The sequence below is a fragment of the Erythrolamprus reginae genome, chromosome 6 (assembly GCF_031021105.1).
Source record: "Erythrolamprus reginae isolate rEryReg1 chromosome 6, rEryReg1.hap1, whole genome shotgun sequence".
Lineage (NCBI taxonomy): Eukaryota > Metazoa > Chordata > Lepidosauria > Squamata > Dipsadidae > Erythrolamprus > Erythrolamprus reginae.
The window spans coordinates 10576478-10598799 of record NC_091955.1 but is presented as its reverse complement, the minus strand read 5'-3'; the positions used below and the strand labels follow the sequence as shown (position 1 = coordinate 10598799).

At 41.9% G+C, this 22322-nt stretch overlaps 1 protein-coding gene across 5 annotated transcripts in view; it reads left to right on the top strand.

The window, feature by feature from the left end:
- The window catches only part of LOC139169284 (ankyrin repeat domain-containing protein 26-like), a 97029-nt gene that overhangs the window by 39843 nt on the left and 34864 nt on the right, over positions 1-22322 (top strand). For 2 of the 5 annotated variants that reach the window (XM_070755235.1, XM_070755234.1), the window contains exons 20-26: positions 2016-2915; positions 4417-4574; positions 5823-5856; positions 7883-8024; positions 11281-11494; positions 15571-15754; positions 18953-19099. In XM_070755235.1, the coding sequence (XP_070611336.1) occupies positions 2016-2915; positions 4417-4574; positions 5823-5856; positions 7883-8024; positions 11281-11494; positions 15571-15754; positions 18953-19099 (1779 nt within the window). The remainder of the gene's footprint in view (positions 1-2015; positions 2916-4416; positions 4575-5822; positions 5857-7882; positions 8025-11280; positions 11495-15570; positions 15755-18952; positions 19100-22322) is intronic. The other 3 variants (XM_070755236.1, XM_070755238.1, XM_070755237.1) reach the window with 3 other exon arrangements.

The window sequence follows — 22322 nt, the reverse complement described above, 5'->3', positions numbered from 1 at the left end:
AGATTTACATCAGACGCACAGAAGCTTTTAGGAAATCGGAAAAGTTGTTTGTTTCCTTTGCTTCAGATAAAGAGGGACTTGGAGTGTCATCAGTGTCCATTAGTCGTTGGATCAGGGAATGTATTGCGGAGGCATACAAGGCCCGTAATCAATCAGTACCAACGGGAGTGACTGCTCACTCAACGAGGAGTGCGGCGACCTCGGCGGCTTGGACTACCCAGGCGTCCATAGATGACATCTGTAGAGCTGCAACGTGGTCGGCACCATCAACGTTCATAAGACACTATAAGTTGGACTCCTTTGCCTCAGCAGAGGCAGCTTTTGGGAGGCGTGTTTTACAAAGGGTTTGCTTATCTCCAACGTCCCTGACAAGACCTTCTCCCTCCCATGGGCCGTAAATCTCTGGTATATCCCATGTTGGACTCTCCTTCCAGATGCAATGGAGAAGAACCGTTGTACCTACCTGAACGGTCTTCTCAGTGCACTGGAAGGAGAGTCCAAACCCACCCAGTTTAGTTTTTGGGTACAGGGACGCCGGAGTGGTCAGTTATCAGTTAAGAGTTGTTATAATAAAATTTTGGTTATCCTCTTACTATGGTTTCTTTCGTTTTTAAAACTGGCTCATGGGAAGAGCAGAGGGGGCGGTGCTAGATTAATATGTAAATCTAACTCAGTCTCTACCAATAGGATTGGAGTAATACCCATGTTGGACTCTCCTTCCAGTGCACTGAGAAGACCGTTCAGGTAGGTACAACGGTTCTTTATAGCTGGAAGAGAATCTGTTTTTTTCCAACTGCCCAACTAGAGGGACACTGCTAGATAGGATTGACAAGCTATTAATTTTGAATGACAAAAAGGGGCTGTGTATTTAATAAAAATACATAATTGAAAAAAAGCTTTTGTAAACCAAAAATATTAAAATACAGTAATACCTCGTCTTATGAACTTAATTGGTTCCGGGAGGAGGTTCGTAAGGCGAAAAGATCATAAGACGAAACAATGTTTCCCATAGGAAACAATGTAAAAGCGATTAATGCATGCAAGGGGGAAAAAAGTCGCAAAATGGCGCTCCGCTGGGCGCCGCCGGCTGGCTGTCACCTTTTGAAACAGCCGGGGGGCTTCTCGGCGTTCTCCCAAACCCGAACCCGAACTTTTGCCGAACTTTTCAGGTTCAGGTTCGGGAGGCCGCCGAGAAGCGCTGCCGCCCACCTGTCACCTTTTGAAACAGCCGGGGGCTTCTTGGCGTTCTTCCGAACGCCGAACCCGGGAGTTCGGCAAAAGTTCAGGTTCCGGTGCCAGAGGACGCCGAGAAGCGCCCGGCTGTTTCAGAAGGTTACAGCCAGGCGGCGGCGCCCAGCGGAGCTCTGTTTTTGCGATCAATGACGGCGTTTTCGGCTGATCTGGAGGCTCAAACAGAGGTGGGGAATCCCAATAGGGAATTCCATGGCGTCGGCCGAATTCCAATTGGCGTCGGCCGAAAATGACGACGCCAATTGCAAAAACGGTGCTCCACCCGGCGCTACCGCCCGGCTGTAACCTTCTGAAACAGCCGGGCGCTTCTCGGCGGCCTCCGGAACCCAAACATTTGCCGAACTTCTGGGTTCGGAGTTCGGGAGAATGCCCAGAAGCGCCCGGCTGTTTCAGAAGGTGACAGACAAGCGGCGGTGCTTCTCCCAAACCCAAAAGTTTGGCAAAAGTTTGGGTTCAGGTTCGGGTTCCGGAGGCTGCTGAGAAGCGCCCGGCTGTTTCAGAAGGGTACAGCTGGGCAGCGCCACCCAGCGGAGTGCCGTTTTTGCCATCGGTGGTAGGTTCGTAAGGCGAAAAGAGTTTGTAAAAAGAGGCAAAAAATTTCCGAACCCCCGGTTCGTATCTCGAAAAGTTCATATCACGAGGGGTTCGTATCACGAGGTACCACTGTATTCTCAAAATAAAACCCTTTGTCACATTTAAAACACAATTTAACACACTGGTTTTTTATCTGTTAATTTTTCTCTGTCCATAATTGCTTGCATAAGGAGAAATGCCTGTCAAACACATCCAGCTCTGTAGGAAAAGCAACACATGAAAAACAGACCAAGACTGAAATGGAATATACTGATGATGAAGATGTAACTGAAGCACTCGCGCAGAGCGAAGAAGGACATAATGACTGCAATCATTTGGATTCGATACTTTGGGAAGAAAAATATGAAAAAATGTGGGTTGCAAATGAAAAAAAGGAAGTGAAAGCAAATTTTAAGAGCATTACAGCAGAACTAAAAGAGAAGTTTGGTGAAATTAAAGTTTATGAGAAAGCGAGTAGCACTCCAAGCAGAGCAACATCACAAGATGACTTCCGTAGTGCAGTAGAAGGCATAAAAGAAACATCACTTCAACTACCAAACACAAAAGTGGATATTCAAGGAAAGGTTGACATTGAAGATGTAACATCTGCTGTTGCAGAAAGGGAATTAAATACTGATGACTGGAATACAAATAAGAACCTACTGTCTAATAATGCATATGGAACAAAAGTAAACACCAGCGAAGAAAGGAACAATTCAATTATACAACTGAACGCAAATGTTGGAACTAGAGCTGCAGAAAAAAGTGTTGAATATTCATTGCAAAGTCATGGAGACATTACCAAAGATACAGCTTTTAAAACTATAGATGCTAATCAGCCAATTACCCCCAACAACTTATATAAACATATTAGTGTAACAAAAAATCCAAAGGAAGACCATTTTAATAACAGTATCAATAGTTCTAAAGGTACTGATATTGAAAGTGGAAATAAAGCCAAAAACCATAAACAAGTATGTGATCTGGGTGAAGAATTAGAAGGTGATGTTGCAAGATTTAAAAATCAGGTAGGAATACTGAATTCAGCTTTCCTGGCTTTGAAGAAAGAAAGGAACCAACTGCAAAAAGAGGTAGAGAAGTACCTGCTGTTTTTCATTCTTTCATCTTTCTTGCATTTCATCCATTCTGTTCATTTCAGTTTTTCAGCACTATATAAAAAAGCCTTTGTCCATTGGCTTCACATGCTAATGTGGATATGGGAAGAAATTACACCTTTTTCATGCATTTCATTTTAATTTTAAGAACACTGCAAATATCATAACAAAGACTCAAAAAGCTTAGTTTACATAGGTGCTATTTCATTAACAAACGAACTGCACCACTGTTACACTAATTATAAATTTGATCCAAGATGTGGAACTGGCTTTTGAACAGGTTCTTAATTGATCTTTCCATTTCTTATCACACTTGCCTAACACTTTTTGCTTTGTGTGTGAAACACTTCTATCTTGTGTTTAGTTTCTGTAGTGCATTGTTGTTGATCACTTTTTAAAATTATGTCTGTCCTGCTTATAATAAAAAATGTGTGTTTCTAATGCATTTTTCCTATCACTAATATATACGACGTTTCCATTACAGTGCTCCCTCGATTTTCGCGATCTCGATCTTCGCGAAACGCTATATCGCGATTTTTCCCACCCGATGACGTCACTCTTCCTTCCTTTCTCATCTTTCTTTCTCTCTCTCTTTCTCTCTCTTGCTTCTTCCTCTCTCACACTCTCTTCCTCCCTCTCTCATCTCTTTCTTTCCTTCTCTCTCTTTCTCTATCTCTTCCCCTCTTGCTGGCGGGCGGCGGGCGGGCGGGCGAGCGGGGGCATCAGCGAGGAGCCGGGGTTTCCCCTTTGCGTGGGCGGCGGGGAAACCTCGATCTTCGTCTGCTCGCTGCTGCAAAGGGGAAAGCCCGATTCGGCTCCTCGCTGCTGCCGCCGAGCAGATCAGCTGCTGGGCGGCCGCAGCAGCAGCGAGCAGACGAAGATCCGGGTTTCCCCGCCGCCCACGCAAAGGGGAAAGCCCGATTCGGCTCCTCGCTGCTGCCGCCGAGCAGATCAGCTGCTAGGCGGCCGCAGCAGCAGCGAGCAGACGAAGATCCGGGTTTCCCCGCCGCCCATGCAAACTCCACCATCTGCGCATGCGCGGCCATGGAAAAAGGGCGCGCATGCGCAGATGGTGTTTTTACTTCCGCAACCCTACATCGCGAAAAATCGATTATCGCGAGGGGTCTTGGAACAGAACCCTCGCGATAATCGAGGGATCACTGTATTTCTGATTAGACCATACCAATTATTAATTTGTAATCATAGTGTTGAGTGATTATTTTCTTTTCTAGGCCTGTTCCAGTGGTGGGTTGTAAATATTTTTGCTACCGGTTCATGCGCTTGTGAGTCCCAACCAAGTGTCTGTGGGGGGAAATCTCCTGCCACCAGCGCTACAGGTTCAAAGAACTGGTCTGAACTGGGAGCAACCCACCTCTGGGCTGTTCTGAAATATTAAGCAAAAATCTGTAGTACAGCAAATTTATTGATATTTTAATTGCTGTTCTTAAAGCAATATTTCCATATATCGCTGTTTTAGCTGGAAGACGAAAAAATAAAGAAGGAATTGGAATCAGAAGATAAAAAAATTGCTAATGCTGATATGCTGGCTGTGAATGAGGATGAGAAAAATGAAATCCAGCATATTACAGCAGAAAATGTTTCCCCAGCAGATAAAAAGGAAGCAATTTGTCCAGGGTGAGTATAGTAATAACATTAAATTCATTCTCTTATATGAACTGATTTGATTAATTTTTATGTATGGTGCAATGTACTAGAAACATAGAAGACTGACGGCAGAAAAAGACCTCATGGTCCATCTAGTCTGCCCTTATACTATTTCCTGTATTTTATCTTAGGATGGATCTATGTTTATCCCAGGCATGTTTAAATTCAGTTACTGTGGATTTATCTACCACGTCTGCTGGAAGTTTGTTCCAAGGGTCTACTATTCTTTCAGTAAAATAATATTTTCTCATGTTGCTTTTGATCCTTCCCCCAACTAACTTCAGATTGTGTCCCCTTGTTCTTGTGTTCACTTTCCTATTAAAAAACACTTCCCTCCTGGACCTTATTTAACCCTTTAACATATTTAAATGTTTCGATCATGTCCCCCCTTTTCCTTCTGTCCTCCAGACTATACAGATTGAGTCCATGAAGTCTTTCCTGATACGTTTTATACTTAAGACCTTCCACCATTCTTGTAGCCCGTCTTTGGACCCATATTCTTGTAGCCCGTCTTTGGACCCATGTCAATATCTTTTTGTAGGTGAGGTCTCCAGAACTGAACACAGTATTCCAAACGGGGTCTCACCAGCACTCTATATAGCGGGATCATAATCTCCCTCTTCCTGCTTGTTATACCTCTAGCTATGCAGCCAAGCATCCTACTTGCTTTCCCTACCGCCTGACTGCACTGTTCACCCATTTTGAGACTGTCAGAAATCACGACCCCTAAATCCTTTTTTTTTTTGCTAATAAAGAACTGCCAATACAGTTGCAAAGAATTTCAAAAAGAGAAAACTAGCTAATTTATTTCTTAAAGGAATCATGCGTGAAGTCTGCTTGATAGTGGGAAGATCCATTGAGATTCATAGGTACCTAGGCTGCACTGCTGCTGAACCATTAAGCTCGTTAGATTCAGAATGGATGGTCTAGGACAGTGATGGCGAGCCATTTTTCCCCATCCTCCCTGGAGGCTCTCTGGAAGCCTAAAACACCCTCCCAGAGCCTCTGTGCGAGCCAAAAATTGGCTGGCCGGCACACACATTGGAGCTGAGCTAGGGCAACAGCTCACGTGCCAGCAGATACGATTCCGCATGCCACCTGTAGCATCGGTGCCATAGGTTCGCCATCACTGGTCTAGGATTAGATGCTGTAAATTTTCAGAATTTCAGGATAAAAATAACTTTAAAATTTTAATACAGTTTTTATACTTATTTTCAGATACCCAGCCAAAACTGTGAATAGAAAAAATAAGGTAGGATAAAACAAGCTTGCAAAATGTTGCCATCAATTTAAGTCATATTTCTAAGTGAACAGCACAGTTTGGGTTTGACTTTAAATACTAAGATTTTTTTAGCTGTGTTTTGGTAAAATGCAAAAATTGTGAGTTCTCAGTATGCTCATAAACTACCCTCCAAAACTATGGAATGTGTACCTTGATTAATTCCAAAATGGAGATCAGTAATAATAATAATAATAATAATAATAATAATAATAATAATAATAATAATATTATTATTATTATTATTATTATTATTATTATTATTATTATTATTATTATTAGATTTGTATGCCGCCCCTCTCCAAGGACTCAGAGCGGCTCACAACAACAATACATCATGTACAAATCTAATGTTAAAACAGTTTAAAACCCTTATTATAAAAGAAAACAATCACACAACCTAACAGACCATACATAAACCATAATAGCTAGGGGTATGTCAGTTTCCCCATGCCTGGTGACAAAGGTGGGTCTTCAGAAGCTTCAAATACAAGGAGGGTGGGGGCAGTCCTAATCCCTGGGGGGAGTTGATTCCAGAAGGACGGGGCCACCACAGAGAAGGCTCTTCCCCTGAGTCCCGCCAGATGGCATTGTTTAGTCGACGGGACTCGGAGAAAGCCAACTCTCTGGGACCTAATCGGTAAGCTACGGTTTGTTGTATCGCCACTGTCACAACACTAAAAAGTCTAAAAATAGAATTACAGAATAAATTCTCACTAGTTTTTTTTTACAATAAGCCAATTTCATCCCTCTAAATTATTTACCACAATCTCTGCCTCATTCCTAATTTTTATTGGTAAATATTTGTCACAGATATTGTCAGACTGATTCCTAAAACCCAAATGCAATAGAATTCATACCAGGATTGATTTTAAAATGTTCAATTATTTAAAAAAAGTGACTTCTGTCTTTTGTCCCTGCTAAATCAGAATGATATTGTCTCCATTGTCTTCAGATATTTAGATACTCCCAAAACATGCGATATTCATATGCCTCCTGCTTTAAATTTAGGTATCATCAGAAATCAAAATCTAATACTTTCTTGTAATAATGATATCAAAATTCTCCAGTTTGCTAGCTGTGGTCCAGGATTGAATGTAGCATATTTTCTTTGTTATAGTCCTGAGCCTTAGGCAGACTTCTTTTTTGCATTGTATGCAATCATATTGTGCTTATATATCATTGAATGTAAGCAGTTAATAAAGAATGAAGAAGCACAAAGTTTTTAGGGAAGAAACGAAACAGTAACAATTGTTTATTTCTCTACAAATTGCTGCTCCACAGATTTAAAATCAAAAGTTGAACTAGGAAGCAAGTTATGGAATTATAGAACATATTTTGGTAATAATTCTATAGAAGTAAAGAATTATAAATCAGTGAGGCTTTAACAGAAATTAGTGCCTTAGGGAAACACTGCAACTGACACCACTTAAAAAACATAGAGATGTACATACAGATACTTGATTGTCAACCATAGTTGGTGTTAAATGGTCTTGAATTATAAAACAAACTTGGTTTATTATTTATTTATTTATTATTTATTTATTTGTATGCCGCCCCTTTCCGGAGACTCGGGGCGGCTAACAGCAATAATAAGAGCATATAACAATAATCCAATGCTAAAAACAATTTTAAAAAACCCATTATAATAAAAACCAAACATACATACAGACATACCATGCATAAAATTGTAAAGGCCTAGGGGAAAAGGGTATCTCAATTCCCCCATGCCTGGCGGCAGAGGTGGGTTTTAAGTAGCTTACGAAAGGCAAGGAGGGTGGGGGCAATTCTAATCTCTGGGGGGAGTTGGTTCCAGAGGGCCGTGGCCGCCACAGAGAAGGCTCTTCCCTCCCCTAAATTAACATCTAGTAAAAGCAATACACAAGCGACAGGCAAGTAAACCATGTACAAGGAACGCCCAGGTAGCTCAAAACCCTTCCTTTTATATATACTTTTGATTTAGAATATAATTGTTTAATTCTACTTGTTTCATTTATAGCTTTATAGAACTTTGAATATGAGTAATGATCTGGATGACTCAACTCCATCTTCAGATTCAACTACAGAGGATATTGAGTCAGTTTCTTCCATTCATAAGGAAGCTATCATGCTGATAGAAGAACTTAGTTTAGATTGTAAAGGTGAGGACATTTGTGATCGTTCAAGCATAAATGTTTTCTTATGAATACAAAATAGTGTTTTTTGGATAGCTGCTTTTTTATCAAGGTTTTTGTCTCACCTTTCAGATATACATTAATACCTCGTCTTACGAACCTAATGGGTTCCCGGAGGAGGTTCGTAAGGCGAAAAGTTCGTAAGATGAAACATTGTTTCCCATAGGAAACAATGTAAAATGAATTAATGTGTGCAAGAAAAAAAACCGCCGCCACCCTGCTGTCACCTTTTGAAACAGCCAGGCGCTTCTCAGCGTTCTCCCAATGCCAAACCCGGAAGTTCGGCAAAAGTTCAGGTTCGGGTGGCTGCCGAGAAGCCCCGCTGCCCGGCTGTCTCCTTTTGAAACAGCCGGGGGGCTTCTCGGCATTCTCCCAAACGCCGAACCCAGAAGTTCGGCAAAAGTTCGGGGTCAGCGTTTGGGTTCAGGAGGACGCTGAGAAGCCCCGCCGCCCGGCTGTTAGCTTTTCAAAAGAGCCGCGGAGCTGTCAGGCCGGTCGGGAGGCTGGAAAGGAGGTGGGGAATCCCAATAGGGAATTCCATGGGCGGAGCTTTGACGTCACAAAGACGTCCTTCCTGGCCGGCTGAAACATGGCCCCATCTCCTTTCCAGCCTCCTGACCTGCCCGACAGCTCCGCGCCTTCTAGATCAGAAAAACAAATCCCTTTGAAATGGAGGAAGTAGAATTTGTAATAGGTGTTCCAGCAGTGCCAGTTCACTGTTCATCACTATTAGCTTTTCACCTGGAAGAACATTATTATATTATCTGACAAGGCTTACAAATACAGTGGAACCTCGACATACGAGCAGCTCTACTTACGAGCTACTCGAGATAAGAGCTGGGAGGGGAGCGACATTTTTGTTCGCCTCCCAAGCTCACATTCGGGATACGAGCGCCAAGGAGCTGTCTCCTGAAGCCGAACGCTAACTTCCGCATTCGGCTTCAGGAGACAGCTCCTTGGCGCTCGTATCCCGCGTGTTTTAAAAGGTTGCAGCCGGCCTGGGGGGGCTCGGGGGGGTGCTGGCAAGCCCCCCAGGCCGGCTGCAACCTTTTAAAACACCCGCACAGCTTCGCAGCTGTCTCCTGAAGCCGAACGCTAACTTCCGCGTCTGGCTTCAGGAGACAGCTGCGAAGCGGCGCAGGTGTTTTAAAACGTCGCAGCCTGCCTGGGGGGCTTGGGGGCTTCGGAAGCCCCCGAGCCCCCCAGGCCGGCTGCGACGTTTTAAAACACCCGCACAGCTTCGCAGCTGTCTCCTGAAGCCGAACGCTAACTTCCGCGTTCGGTGGCAGCAGTTTTTTTTGTTGTTGCACGGATTAATTGACTTTACATTGTTTCCTATGGGAAACAATGTTTCGTCATACGAGCGTTCCGACTTACGAGCCTCCTTCCGGAACCAATTAGTCTCGTAAGTCGGGGTTCTACTGTACAGTGATTCAGTTGCCAACTTGCTAAAGTAAGCTGATGTGCTATTAGATTTTTCCTTGGAAATATGGAGCTTGTTTTCATCCAAGACTATCTGATTGGTCCAATCCTTTTACTAATTTTGAGAATGTTGACCTAACAGATTTATTTATTTATATTTATATGTATATTTATATTTATATATGCTGCTCATTCCAAAGCAGACTCAGAGCTGCTAACAAATGTGATAAATACAATAATATTAAAATACAGTGACAAATACAGAATAAAATCAGTAATAACGAGAAATGTTGGGGGTTAGGGGTTGACACTATTGAGTCCGGTAATGAGTTCCACGCTTCAACAACTCGATTGCTAAAGTCATATTTTTTACAGTCAAGTTTGTAGCGGTTAATATTAAGTTTGAATCTGTTGCGTGCTCTTGTGTTGTTGCGGTTGAAGCTGAAGTAGTCATTGACCAGTAGGACGTTGCAGCATATGATCTTGTGGGCAATACTTAAATCGTGTTTTAGGCGCCGTAGTTCTAAGCTTTCTAGACCCAGGATTGTTAGTCTATTTTCGTAGGGTATTCTGTTTCGAGTGGAGGAGTGAAGGGCTCTTCTGGTAAAATATCTTTGGACGTTTTCAAAGGTGTTGATGTCCGAGATGTGGTATGGGTTCCGGACAGATGAACTGTATTCAAGGACGGGTCTGGCAAAGGTTTTGTAGGCTCTTGTGAGTAGTGTGAGATTGCCGGAGCAGAAGCCTCATAGCCAGAAAAAAAATTGAGCAAAACACCAACTTTATCACTTTTTATAGACCATAGTAGAAACATTACACTTCCTCTGTTGTGGTAGCAACAAAAGTGACCAAGCAAGTGTAAAGGGTGATAAAGTTGGTGTTTTGCTTACTTTTTTTCTGGCTATGAGGTGACCCTATTATCAATGCCTGATCATCTCCTGTCAGGCATAAATTACTGCCTTCTGCAGGAGTTGGAGCTCTTCAAACTTCTTCTTGTCCCATCCTTTTCACCTCCAAAATTTGTGACACTCTATCTCAAAATTTGCCCCTCAGAGATAGTAATCCACATTTTAGTAAGTTTAGCCTAAAGCTAAGTAAACATGTCCATGTATTTTTTTTAAAGTACAGTGGTACCTCATCATACGAACTTAATTGGTTCCAGGAGGAGGTTCGTAAGGTGAAAAGTTCGTAAGATAAAACAATGTTTCCCATAGGAATCAATGTAAAAGCAAATAATGCGTGCAAATCCTTCAGGAAAATCCAAACTTTAGAAGGGAGGCGAACAGAGGGAAAGGAGGAGCAGCTAAAACGGGCGGGTGGAAGAAGCAAGGCTAGACTAAAGGGTGAGTGGGAAGGAAGAAAGGCAAGGGGGGTGCCCCTCCCTTTTCTTTCTTCAAAAGACACCCTTTCAGTGCCTTTGCAAGCACGTTGTTCTCTGCAAAATCTTTCCCCCTCCAAGCCGCCCCTCCCTTTTCTTTCTTCAAAAAAGGGGAAAAAAGAAACCCCTTCATCCCAGCAGCAGCTGCTTGGGTTCGTAAGGTGAAAATAGTTCGGAAGAAGAGGCAAAAAAATCTTAAACACCGGGTTCGTATCTTGAAAAGTTCGTTAGAAGAGGCGTTCGTAAGATGAGGTACCACTGTATTTGGATCCTTCTTCTTTCTTTGTGACTGAGCCATTGATTATTTCTTAGCTGCCAGAAAACATTTAAGTATTTTTTCAGAGGATGGTGTGTGCCATTCTTTTTAATCAAATATCTTATTGGATAAATAACGTTAATGCATGATTTTGTTTTCCGAAGTAGATTCTGTAAACGTCTTGAAAATTCAGAATGTATTTCATGGCTACGAACAACTAATTGAACACGAGAAGGAGCGCTTTAGTCAACTGCTTGGAAAAGTAAAAGAATTTGAAAATGAGAGAAATGAATGGCAGAAAAATCTGGAAGATTTGAAAGAGATTAAATCTACATTGGAACATCAAAAAGTACAATATGAAACTGAAATCACCGATCTGAGGTAATAACTTTTAAATAAATAGTTGATTTTGCTATATTTTCTTCAACATTTTATTTGAGTTAAAGAAACATTAGAGCAAATCGAATCAATTATTTATTGTTTATTATTACAGTGGTACCTCAAGATACGAACCCCTTGTCTTACGAACAACTCAAGATACGAACCCGGGGTTCAGAAAAAATTTGCCTCTTCTTACGAAGTTTTTTCGTGTTACGAACGCCAAACCCGAACTTCCGCTTTCGGCGTTCGGGAGGCTGCTGGGAAGCCCCCCGGCTGTTTTAAAAGGTGACAGCCGGGCTGGGGTGCTTCCCAGCAGCCTTCCGAACCCCGAACCCAGAAGTTCGGCAAAAGTTCGGGGTTCGGGAGGCTGCTGGGAAGCCCCCCAGCCCGGCTGTCACCTTTTAAAACAGCCGGGCGGCTTCCCAGCAGCCTCCCGAAGCCAAACGCCAAACCCGAACTTCCGCGTTTGGCGTTCAGAGGCTGCTGGGAAGCCCCGCCGCCCGGTTGTCACCTTTTAAAACAGCCTGGGGGCTTCTCGGCGGCCTCCCGTACGCCGAACCTGGAAGTTCGGGTTTGGCGTTCGGCGTTCGGGAGGTCGCTGAGAAGCCCCCAGGCTGTTTTAAAAGGTGACAGCCAGGCGGCAGCGGTTTTTTGCGGGGTTTTTTTTTTTGGTTGCACGGATTAATTGACTTTACATTGTTTCCTATGGGAAACAATGTTTCATCTTACGAACCTTTCCTCTTACGAACCTCTCCCTGGAACCAATTAGGTTCGTAAGACGAGGTATGACTGTATTTATTAAACTTGTTTGCTGCCCATCTCACCGCAAGGCAACTCTTAATTTCTGTTTAGTTGTTAAACCATGCAATATTGTCTGAAATAAAAAGGTTCAAATTTTTTATAAGAAATGTATAAATTGGAAATTAAATGACAGCTTAAAATATTTGATTCACTAGAGTTAAACTATTTCGTCCTAAATGGACTATCAGGTTTTTTCAAGTGATGTGTTTTATATATTTGACTACCAAATTAAACTTCTTGTAGTCTGAGAAAAAAGATCTTATAAATACTATAAGGCCAGAATATCTTCACATTCTTTCTTTTCAGAAAAACCTAACAGTGCATGATTATTAAACAGATAAACACATCTACCCTGTTTCCCCGATAGTAAGACACCCCCGATTGTAAGACGTATCGGGGGTTTCAGGGGGGTCGGCTAATAGAAGCCGTACCCCGAAAGTAAGACATATGTCTTACTTTCGGGGAAACACGGGGGTATTGCCGCCTCCCTCTCATCTAGCTGCACGCCGCCTCCTGCCCACGTCCGCACCGTCCCCCTCTCCATACGTCGCCGCGTCTGCCACCTCCCTCTGATCTTAATGAGCGCCGCCTCCTGCCCACGTCCGCACCGTCCCCCTCTCCATACGTCGCCGCGTCTGCCACCTCCCTCTGATCTTAATGAGCGCCGCCTCCTGCCCACGTCCGCACCGTCCCCCTCTCCATACGTCACCGCGTCTGCCACCTCCCTCTGATCTTAATGAGCGCCGCCTCCTGCCCACGTCCGCACCGTCCCCCTCTCCATACGTCGCCGCGTCTGCCACCTCCCTCTGATCTTAATGAGCGCCGCCTCCTGCCCACGTCCGCACCGTCCCCCTCTCCATACGTCGCCGCGTCTGCCACCTCCCTCTGATCTTAATGAGCGCCGCCTCCTGCCCACGTCCGCACCGTCCCCCTCTCCATACGTCGCCGCGTCTGCCACCTCCCTCTGATCTTAATGAGCGCCGCCTCCTGCCCACGTCCGCACCGTCCCCCTCTCCATACGTCACCGCGCCGTCCCCTGCACTTGTCACTGCCGCCTCCTGCTTAAAATACAGTAATGCACACAGTATTAATCATACATCAGTAAAACATACACACTGGCATACTGGGGTATCATCTGCTGTTTTGTGGTGAATACAATACTGTTCAGGTTGTTAATAAATGTTAATTTTATGGTTAAAACAAAAAATTTGTCAATTTTTTTTCCAATATAAGACATACCCCGAAAGTAAGACGTAGGGGGGCTTTTGGGGATAAAAAGAAAGTAAGACACTGTCTTACTTTCGGGGAAACACGGTATACTCAAAAAATCTTAGAGGTAAATAGCCAGGTGTCAAGACTTTTGTAACATAATTTCCTTTTAATTAAATATGGTTTAAAATTCTTTGAAAATATGGCTTTTAACTGCTAAAACAGTGATTTCAATTGTATAAAGATTACCAAAAGTCTTCATTATAACTGTTGATTTCAGTTTCTAAAACTTCATTACTTTTTATATAATCTCTGATTGTACATTTATTTATTTTATTTATTTTATTTTATTTTATTTATTCGATTTGTATGCCGCCTCTCTCCAAGGACTCGGAGCGGCTTCCAACAACAGTACAATTTACAAATCCAATATTAAAAACCAGAACATATTAAGAAACCCTTATTAAAAACAATCACACAATTCAGCAAACCATACATAATGCAGGACAGCTGCGGGAATCAATTTCCCCATGCCTGGCGACATAGGTGGGTTTTCAAGAGTTTGCGGAAGGCAAGGAGGGTGAGGACAGTCCTAATCTCTGGGGGGAGAGCTGATTCCAGAGGGCCGGGGCCGCCACAGAGAAGGCTCTTCCCCTGGGTCCCGCCAAGCGACATTGTTTTCTCGACGGAACCCGGAGAAGGCCGAATCCGTGGGACCTAATCAGTCGCTGGGATTCATGCAGCAGAAGGCGGTCTCGGAGATTTTGGCAACAATATGTTAGTCATTATCTACATCTGAGAAAAATATGGATTTGAATTTCTCTAGTCACTTTAGACCCGGTGGTGTTCTATACAGGTCGTTATGAACAGTTTTCTTAACCATTCATGCTAAAAATTTGGGAAAAAATAATTGAGTAATTGATAAGGACTAATATTACATTTTCTGAAATAAAATATTAGTTTGAATCTTATGTAGCATTAAGATGAAAAAACACTGACTTCTCCAAGGCTGAAAATCACTGGCCAATACACGCATGTCCGCTGAAGTTAATATCGGGTAACGTCTAACATGCTCTCCGATATGGTTCGGCATGCCATAGGTTTACCATCGTGGTACTATAGAATTAGATAAATGGCAGAAACCGTGGGCTAGAAATCTCTCTCTCTCTCTTACATACGCACATACACACACACACAAACACACGCACACAAACACACACACACTGACATACACACAAATGCATGCATATACTGTACAGTGATACCTTGTCTTACAAACTTAATTGGTTCCAGGACAAGGTTCTTAAGGCGAAAAGTTCGTAAGATGAAACAATGTTTCCCATAGGAATCAATGGAAAAGCGATTAATGCGTGCAAGCCCAAAATTCACCCCTTTTGCCAGCAGAAGCGCCCGTTTTTGCACTGCTGGGATTCCCCTGAGGCTCCCCTCCATGGGAAACCCCACCTCCGGACTTCTGTGTTTTTGCGATGCTGCAGGGGAATCCCAGCAGTGCAAAAACGAGCACTTCGGTGGCAACGGAAGTCCGGAGGTGGGGTTTCCCAGCAAAGGGAGCATCAGTGAAATTGCAGCATCGCAAGAACACCAAAGCCCTCGAAACCCCACCTCTGGACTTCCGTTGCCAGTGAAGCGCCTGTTTTTGCACTGCTGGGATTCCCCTGCAGCATCACAAAAACACAGAAGTCTGGAGGTGGGGTTTCCCATGGAGGGGAGCCTCAGGGGAATCCCAGCAGTGCAAAAACGGGTGCTTCGCTGGCAACGGAAGTCCAGAGGCAGGGCATCCCAGCGGCAGCGGTGGGTTTGTAAGGTGAAAATAGTTTGTAAGAAGAGGCAAAAAAATCTTAAACCCCGGGTTTGTCTCTCGAAAAGTTTGTACGACGAGGCGTTTGTAAGACGAGGTATCACTGTATTTGCTAACTTGCTAATCCAGTGTAGATGCTGGAGTCAAAGCAAGTAAGCAAAGCTAGTTCTATTTTATAAATATGTTTCCTTGCTTTTCATGTATTTATTGCACAAATCTATCTTAAACATTTACTCATATACTCCAGATTTTGTCTGAAAGAAGAGGAAGAAAAAAGAATTGGAGCTGATATACTGCTGGAGAAAAGTCAAGAGCAATTAAAGAAACAATATGAGCAGTACAGTACACAGATGAAACAAACACAACAGCTTGAATTGATGTTGAGAAGCAAAGAAATGGAGTTAAAAACACTAACAAACCACCTGAAACAGGTATGGTTAAATCAGAATGGGAGTTTTTTTGGATAGTGAAAATCAACATGTTCATGTTTTCCAATAACCAACATTTTAAATAAATATTAATACAGTGGTACCTCGTGATACGAACCCCTCGTGATACGAACCCCTCGTGATACGAACCCGGGGTTCGGAAATTTTTTGCCTCTTCTTACGAACTTTTTTCGGCTTACGAACCCACCGCAGATCGCAAAACGGCGCTCCGCTGGGTAAATAAAACTAAATAAAAAAATCTAACACCAATAGTTAAATATGTAAAATAATTACTATGAACGTTAGAAACACTGTTACTAAACAGTGTTACAGGCCTGTCATCTTAAAATCTGTTCCGTTAGTGGAAGCTACTATTAAAGATAAAATTAGCAAGCACTATTGACACATTACATTATTTTTGAAACAGGTGATTAATGTCTTGATCACAATGGAAATGCTGCAACAACTGGAACTCAGAACCACCACTCGTTCACGCTACTGCAAATCTAAATGGCCGCTAAACAAGAGGTTATTAAATGAAGACCTGTATAAGTCAATTTATAATAGAATAAATGGGAAAAATGCAAAACTCTTATTACAAAACATATTTCTGTCAGTCAACCAATGAGAGTCCCAAGCTTTATTTCAAATGTAAACTACTTTCGGGTGCTCACAAAATTCCATCCTATCTTCATATCCACCCACCCCTCTTTTTGGGGGGGCTCTCTTTCTATTAACAGGATAGCAAGTGCTGCTACCTTAGAGAGGGTGTTAGGCTTTCTTAGAGCGTTGCCACTTTATATTAATTCTATTATTTGCTGACATTTATACTGCATGTTTTTTGCTGATAACCAAAGGATTTACCAGAGAAGTACTGTTCTTCTATAAAGGATAGCCCTAGACTTTTTGGGAAGCAAGCTGTTGAAGAAGTTATAAAAGATATACAGTAATACCTCGTCTTACGAACTTAATTGGTTCCGGAAGTAGGTTCATAAGGCAAAAAGTTCGTAAGACGAAACATTGTTTCCCATAGGAAACAGTGTAAAAGCGATTAATGCGTGCAAAGGGGAAAAAAATTGCAAAATTGCGCTCTGCTGGGCGCCATCGCCCGGCTGTCACCTTTTAAAACAGCCGGGGGGCTTCTCGGCGTTCTCCCAAACCCAAACGTGGCCTCCAGGAAGGACGTCTTCGTGACGTCAAAGCTCCGCCCATGGAATTCCCTTTTGGGATTCCCCACCTCCGTTCCAGCCTCCAGATCGGCCGAAAACGCCGCTGCTGATCGCAAAAACGGCGCTCTGCCGGGTGGCGGTGCCCGGCTGTAACCTTCTGAAACAGCCAGGTGCTTCTCGGTGGCCTCCGGAACCCAAACCCGAACCTCCGGGTTCGGTGTTCGAGAGAACGCCAAGAAACCCCCCGGCTGTTTCAGAAGGTGACAGCCGGGCGGCGGCACTTCTCGGCGGGCTCCCGAACCCGAACCCAAAAAGTTCCGGTACGGGTTCGGGTTCGGGAGAATGCCGAGAAGCCCCCCGCTGTTTTAAAAGGTGACAGTCGGGCGATGGCGCCTAGCAGAGTGCAATTTTGCAATTTTTTTCCCCTTTGCACGCATTAATCGCTTTTACATTGTTTCCTATGGGAAACAATGTTTTGTCTTACGGACTTTTCGCCTTACGAACCTACTTCCGGAACCAATTAAGTTCGTAAGACGAGGTATTACTGTATATCTTTTATAACTTCTTCAACAGCTTGCTTCCCAAAAAGTCTAGGGCTATCCTTTATAGAAGAACAGTACTTCTCTGGTAAATCCTTTGGTTATCAGCAAAAAACATGCAGTATAAATGTCAGCAAATAATAGAATTAATATAAAGTGGCAACGCTCTAAGAAAGCCTAACACCCTCTCTAAGGTAGCAGCACTTGCTATCCTGTTAATAGAAAGAGAGCCCCCCCAAAAAGAGGGGTGGGTGGATATGAAGATAGGATGGAATTTTGTGAGCACCCTAAAGTAGTTTACATTTGAAATAAAGCTTGGGACTCTCATTGGTTGACTGACAGAAATATGTTTTGTAATAAGAGTTTTGCATTTTTCCCATTTATTCTATTATAAATTGACTTATACAGGTCTTCATTTAATAACCTCTTGTTTAGCGGCCATTTAGATTTGCAGTAGCGTGAACGAGTGGTGGTTCTGAGTTCCAGTTGTTGCAGCATTTCCATTGTGATCAAGACATTAATCACCTGTTTCAAAAATAATGTAATGTGTCAATAGTGCTTGCTAATTTTATCTTTAATAGTAGCTTAGAAACATAGAAGTCTGACGGCAGAAAAAGACCTCCTGGTCCATCTAGTCTGCCCTTATACTATTTTCTGTATTTTATCTTAGGATGGATATATGTTTATCCCAGGCATGTTTAAATTCAGTTACTGTGGATTTATCTACAACGTCTGCTGGAAGTTTGTTCCAAGGATCTACTACTCTTTCAGTAAAATAATATTTTCTCATGTTGCTTTTGATCTTTCCCCCAACTAACTTCAGATTGTGTCCCCTTGTTCTTGTGTTCACTTTCCTTTTAAAAACACTTCCCTCCTGGGCCTTGTTTAACCCTTTAATATATTTAAATGTTTCGATCATGTCCCCCCTTTTCCTTCTGTCCTCCAGACTATACAGATGGAGTTCATGAAGTCTTTCCTGATACGTTTTATGCTTAAGACCTTCCACCATTCTTGTAGCCCGTCTTTGGACCTGTTCAATTTTGTCCATATCTTTTTGTAGGTGAGGTCTCCAGAACTGAACACAGTATTCCAAATGTGGTCTCACCAGCGCTCTATATAGCGGGATCATAATCTCCCTCTTCCTGCTTGTTATACCTCTAGCTATGCAGCCAAGCATCCTACTTGCTTTCCCTACCGCCTGACTGCACTGTTAGCTTCCACTAACGGAACAGATTTTAAGATGACAGGCCTGTAACACTGTTTAGTAACAGTGTTTCTAACGTTCATAGTAATTATTTTACATATTTAACTATTGGTGTTAGATTTTTTTTATTTAGTTGCTCAATTGTCAGTATCTATTTAATGTATATTGTATTCTCTATACAATAAAACTTCTCTTCCTTCTAATTGTAGCTGTATACACATTTGTCAGACCTGTCAGATCATAACAAAGTGGTCAGCTTATTATTTTATACAAGGCTAATATTTTATAGGTTGAAGAAGAACGTAATGAAACACAAACACAACTTTGTCGAGAACAAAATGCCAGAGCCATGCAAGAAGATATTTTAAATGCCCAGTTCTTGAGGCAGAAGGAATTGGAAGAAGAATCAAAAAAGGTAGCTACAAAACACTCAGAGGTATCTGCTTTGCTAAATATTTTAAATATTTAAATATTAAACACCATGACTGAACAATGTCGTTTGGTGGGCCCCGGGGGAAGAGCCTTCTCTGTGGCGGCCCCGGCCCTCTGGAATCAACTCCGCCCAGAGATGAGAACTGCCCCCATCCTCCTTGCCTTTCGTAAATTGCTTAAGACCCACCTATATCGCCAGGCATGGGGGAATTGAGACATCTCCCCCAGGCTTATAGAGTTTATGTATGGTATGCTAGTGTTGTATGCTTTTTTAAATGACGGGATTTTAGATACTTTCTTTTAATATTAGATTTGTTACATTGTATATTGTTATGATTATTGTTGTGGGCCGCCCCAAGTTTACGAAGAGGGGCGGCATACAAATCTAATAAATAAATGAATGAATGAATGAATGATTAAATGAATGAATGAATGAATGAATGAATGAATGATTGAATGAATGAATGAATGAATGAATGATAAATGAATGAATGAATGAATGAATGAATGAATAAACAAACTATGAGTTGAGTGACTCAAAGGAGACTTTTTCTTACCTTAGATTTCATTTTTGTCATTTTTCAATTAAAAAAAAATATTTCTCCTAGTCTTTTGACTTTTGACCCTAGTTGAGATAGGAATTTATGCTTGCAAATGCAACTGCTTTGTTTAGCCACAGCAATCAAACAGTCTTCATTGCTGTATATTTTATTTTATGTACGCTGAGAGCATATGCACCAAGACAAATTCCTTGTGTGTCCAATCACACTTGGCCAATAAAATTCTATTCTATTCTATTCTGTCATTAACTGAATGCTCTGTTTGTTAGATGAGTCAATTGCCTGCGGCTTTCTAAAATCAAGGCAGCGGGAAAACCAGCAGAAAGTTACAAGTCCCAGGAACTGCCAAGTGGAGGATAGAATGAGGAAGCCATACATAAGTGCACTAGTGTGCCTTCGGTCCCCTGTCCAATTGTCTCTCCTTATCTCATTTATCTTTTCTTCCTTTCATATATCTTCTCTATTTTTATATCTTTTCTTCTATCCTTTTCTTTATATATATTACTACATGTCTAGTCTCTTCAATGTGTATTGTGCATTGGACTAGATAGATAGATAGATAGATAGATAGATAGATAGATAGATAGATAGATAGATAGATAGATAGATAGATAGATAGATAGATAGATACATAGATAGATACATAGATAGATAGATAGATAGATAGATAGATAGATAGATAGATAGATAGATAGATAGATAGATAGATAGATTAGATAGATAGATAGATAGATAGATAGATAGATAGATAGATAGATAAGATAGATAAGATAGATTAGATAGATAGATAGATAGATAGATAGATAGATAAGATAGATTAGATAGATAGATAGATAGATAGATAGATAGATAGATAGATAGATAGATAGATAGATAAGATAGATTAGATAGATAGATAGATAGATAGATAGATAGATTAGATAGATAAGATAGATAGATAAGATAGATAGATAGATAGATAGATAGATAGATTAGATAGATAGATAGATAGATAGATAGATAGATAGATAGATAGATAGATAGATAGATAGATAGATAGATAGATAGGATAGATAGATAGGATAGATGGATAGGATAGGATGGATAGGATAGGTAGGTAGGTAGGTAGATAGATAGATAGATAGATAGATAGATAGATAGATAGATAGATAGATAGATAGATAGATAGATGTCGAACATAAGAGCCATATGGATTTTCAGTACTGAATTGAAAGGTTTTGAAACCTGTCTGTTCTGGAGCTTAAAATTTTTCCAATGGCTGAAAATCCTGCTTCGATTGGCCTGGAGAATTTTCAGACCCTAAGCAGAGAGGCAACTTTTGAAATCCTTCATGTCAAAATCCAAGCAAGATTTTCAGCCAGAAAGCAGAGAGATTTCAGAAGCCTTTTCACTCTGCGGCTGAAAATCCTACTTGGATTTCAGCATGGATCTTTTTCAACCAGTCCCCAGAAATTAGGAAGAGTCGTTCTGGCAGGTGGTTGTGGCTCACAACTTTCTGTGCCAGCTTCCTCTGTAAACAGACCAAGAGAATAAAAGCTAAAAGTCTTTATTAACAACTTGATATAAATCATAGAAACATATATGAAACATAACATAACATAAACAAAACTTCCGGTATGAGCATAAAGTATCATACAGGGACCTAGAGAAGTCACGGGAAGAATACCCATGTACCTCTGAAGGTAAAGTACCTAATTACAAGAATCATCTTATATAGGATTGTTATGTCTTGTTTACGCCCCTCCTCCCTGTCCATTATTTGTCCATATATGGGGTGGTCTTGCATCCAATTTCATCATAGTTCCTCAGAACTCTCTAGATTTATTTATTTATTTATTTATCAGATTTGTATGCCGCCCCTCTCCGCAGACTCGGGGCGGCTCACAGCAACAACAATACAATGTAAACAAATCTAATATTTAAGTTAATTTAAAAAACCCCAGTTTAGAAACCAATCATACATACCAGCATACCATGCATAAATTTTATAAGCCTAGGGGGAGTGAAAATGTCAATTCCCCCATGCCTGACGACAGAGGTGGGTTTTAAGGAGCTAACGAAAGGCTAGGAGGGTGGGGGCAACTCTGATATCTGGGGGGAGTTGGTTCCAAAGGGTCGGGGCCGCCACAGAGAAGGCTCTTCCCCTGGGTCCCGCCAAACGACATTGTTTAGTTGACGGGACCCGGAGAAGGCCAACTCTGTGGGACCTGACTGGTCGCTGGGATTCGTGCGGCAGAAGGCGGTCCCAGAGATATTCTGGTCCGGTGCCATGAAAGGCTTTATAGGTCATAACCAACACTTTGATTAATCCATCGAGTTGTTGTTTTTGCTTTATGAATGTTTCTTGGCCTGAAAATAGGATTTCTTCATATCTGATACAGGATGTAAACATGTTTTTTTGTTCTTTTGCATTTTCTGGCAAAGTCCGCTGTCCAAAAGTTTGGAAGTTCAGTACTCTGATAAGAGTGTTTTGTATCTATCTAGGCCTTAGATGCCTAGATTCTATAGATAATTCTCACAATCCCCCCCTCTTTTAATTTTTTCTAAGAATTTTTAAAATTCTTAGAACGTCTATATGTCCTGCATCATAATGCAGACTTCCCTATTCGTGGGGATATTCATCTCTATGTCAGCAGGCCTTCCAGCAGATAATGCAGGTAATGCAAA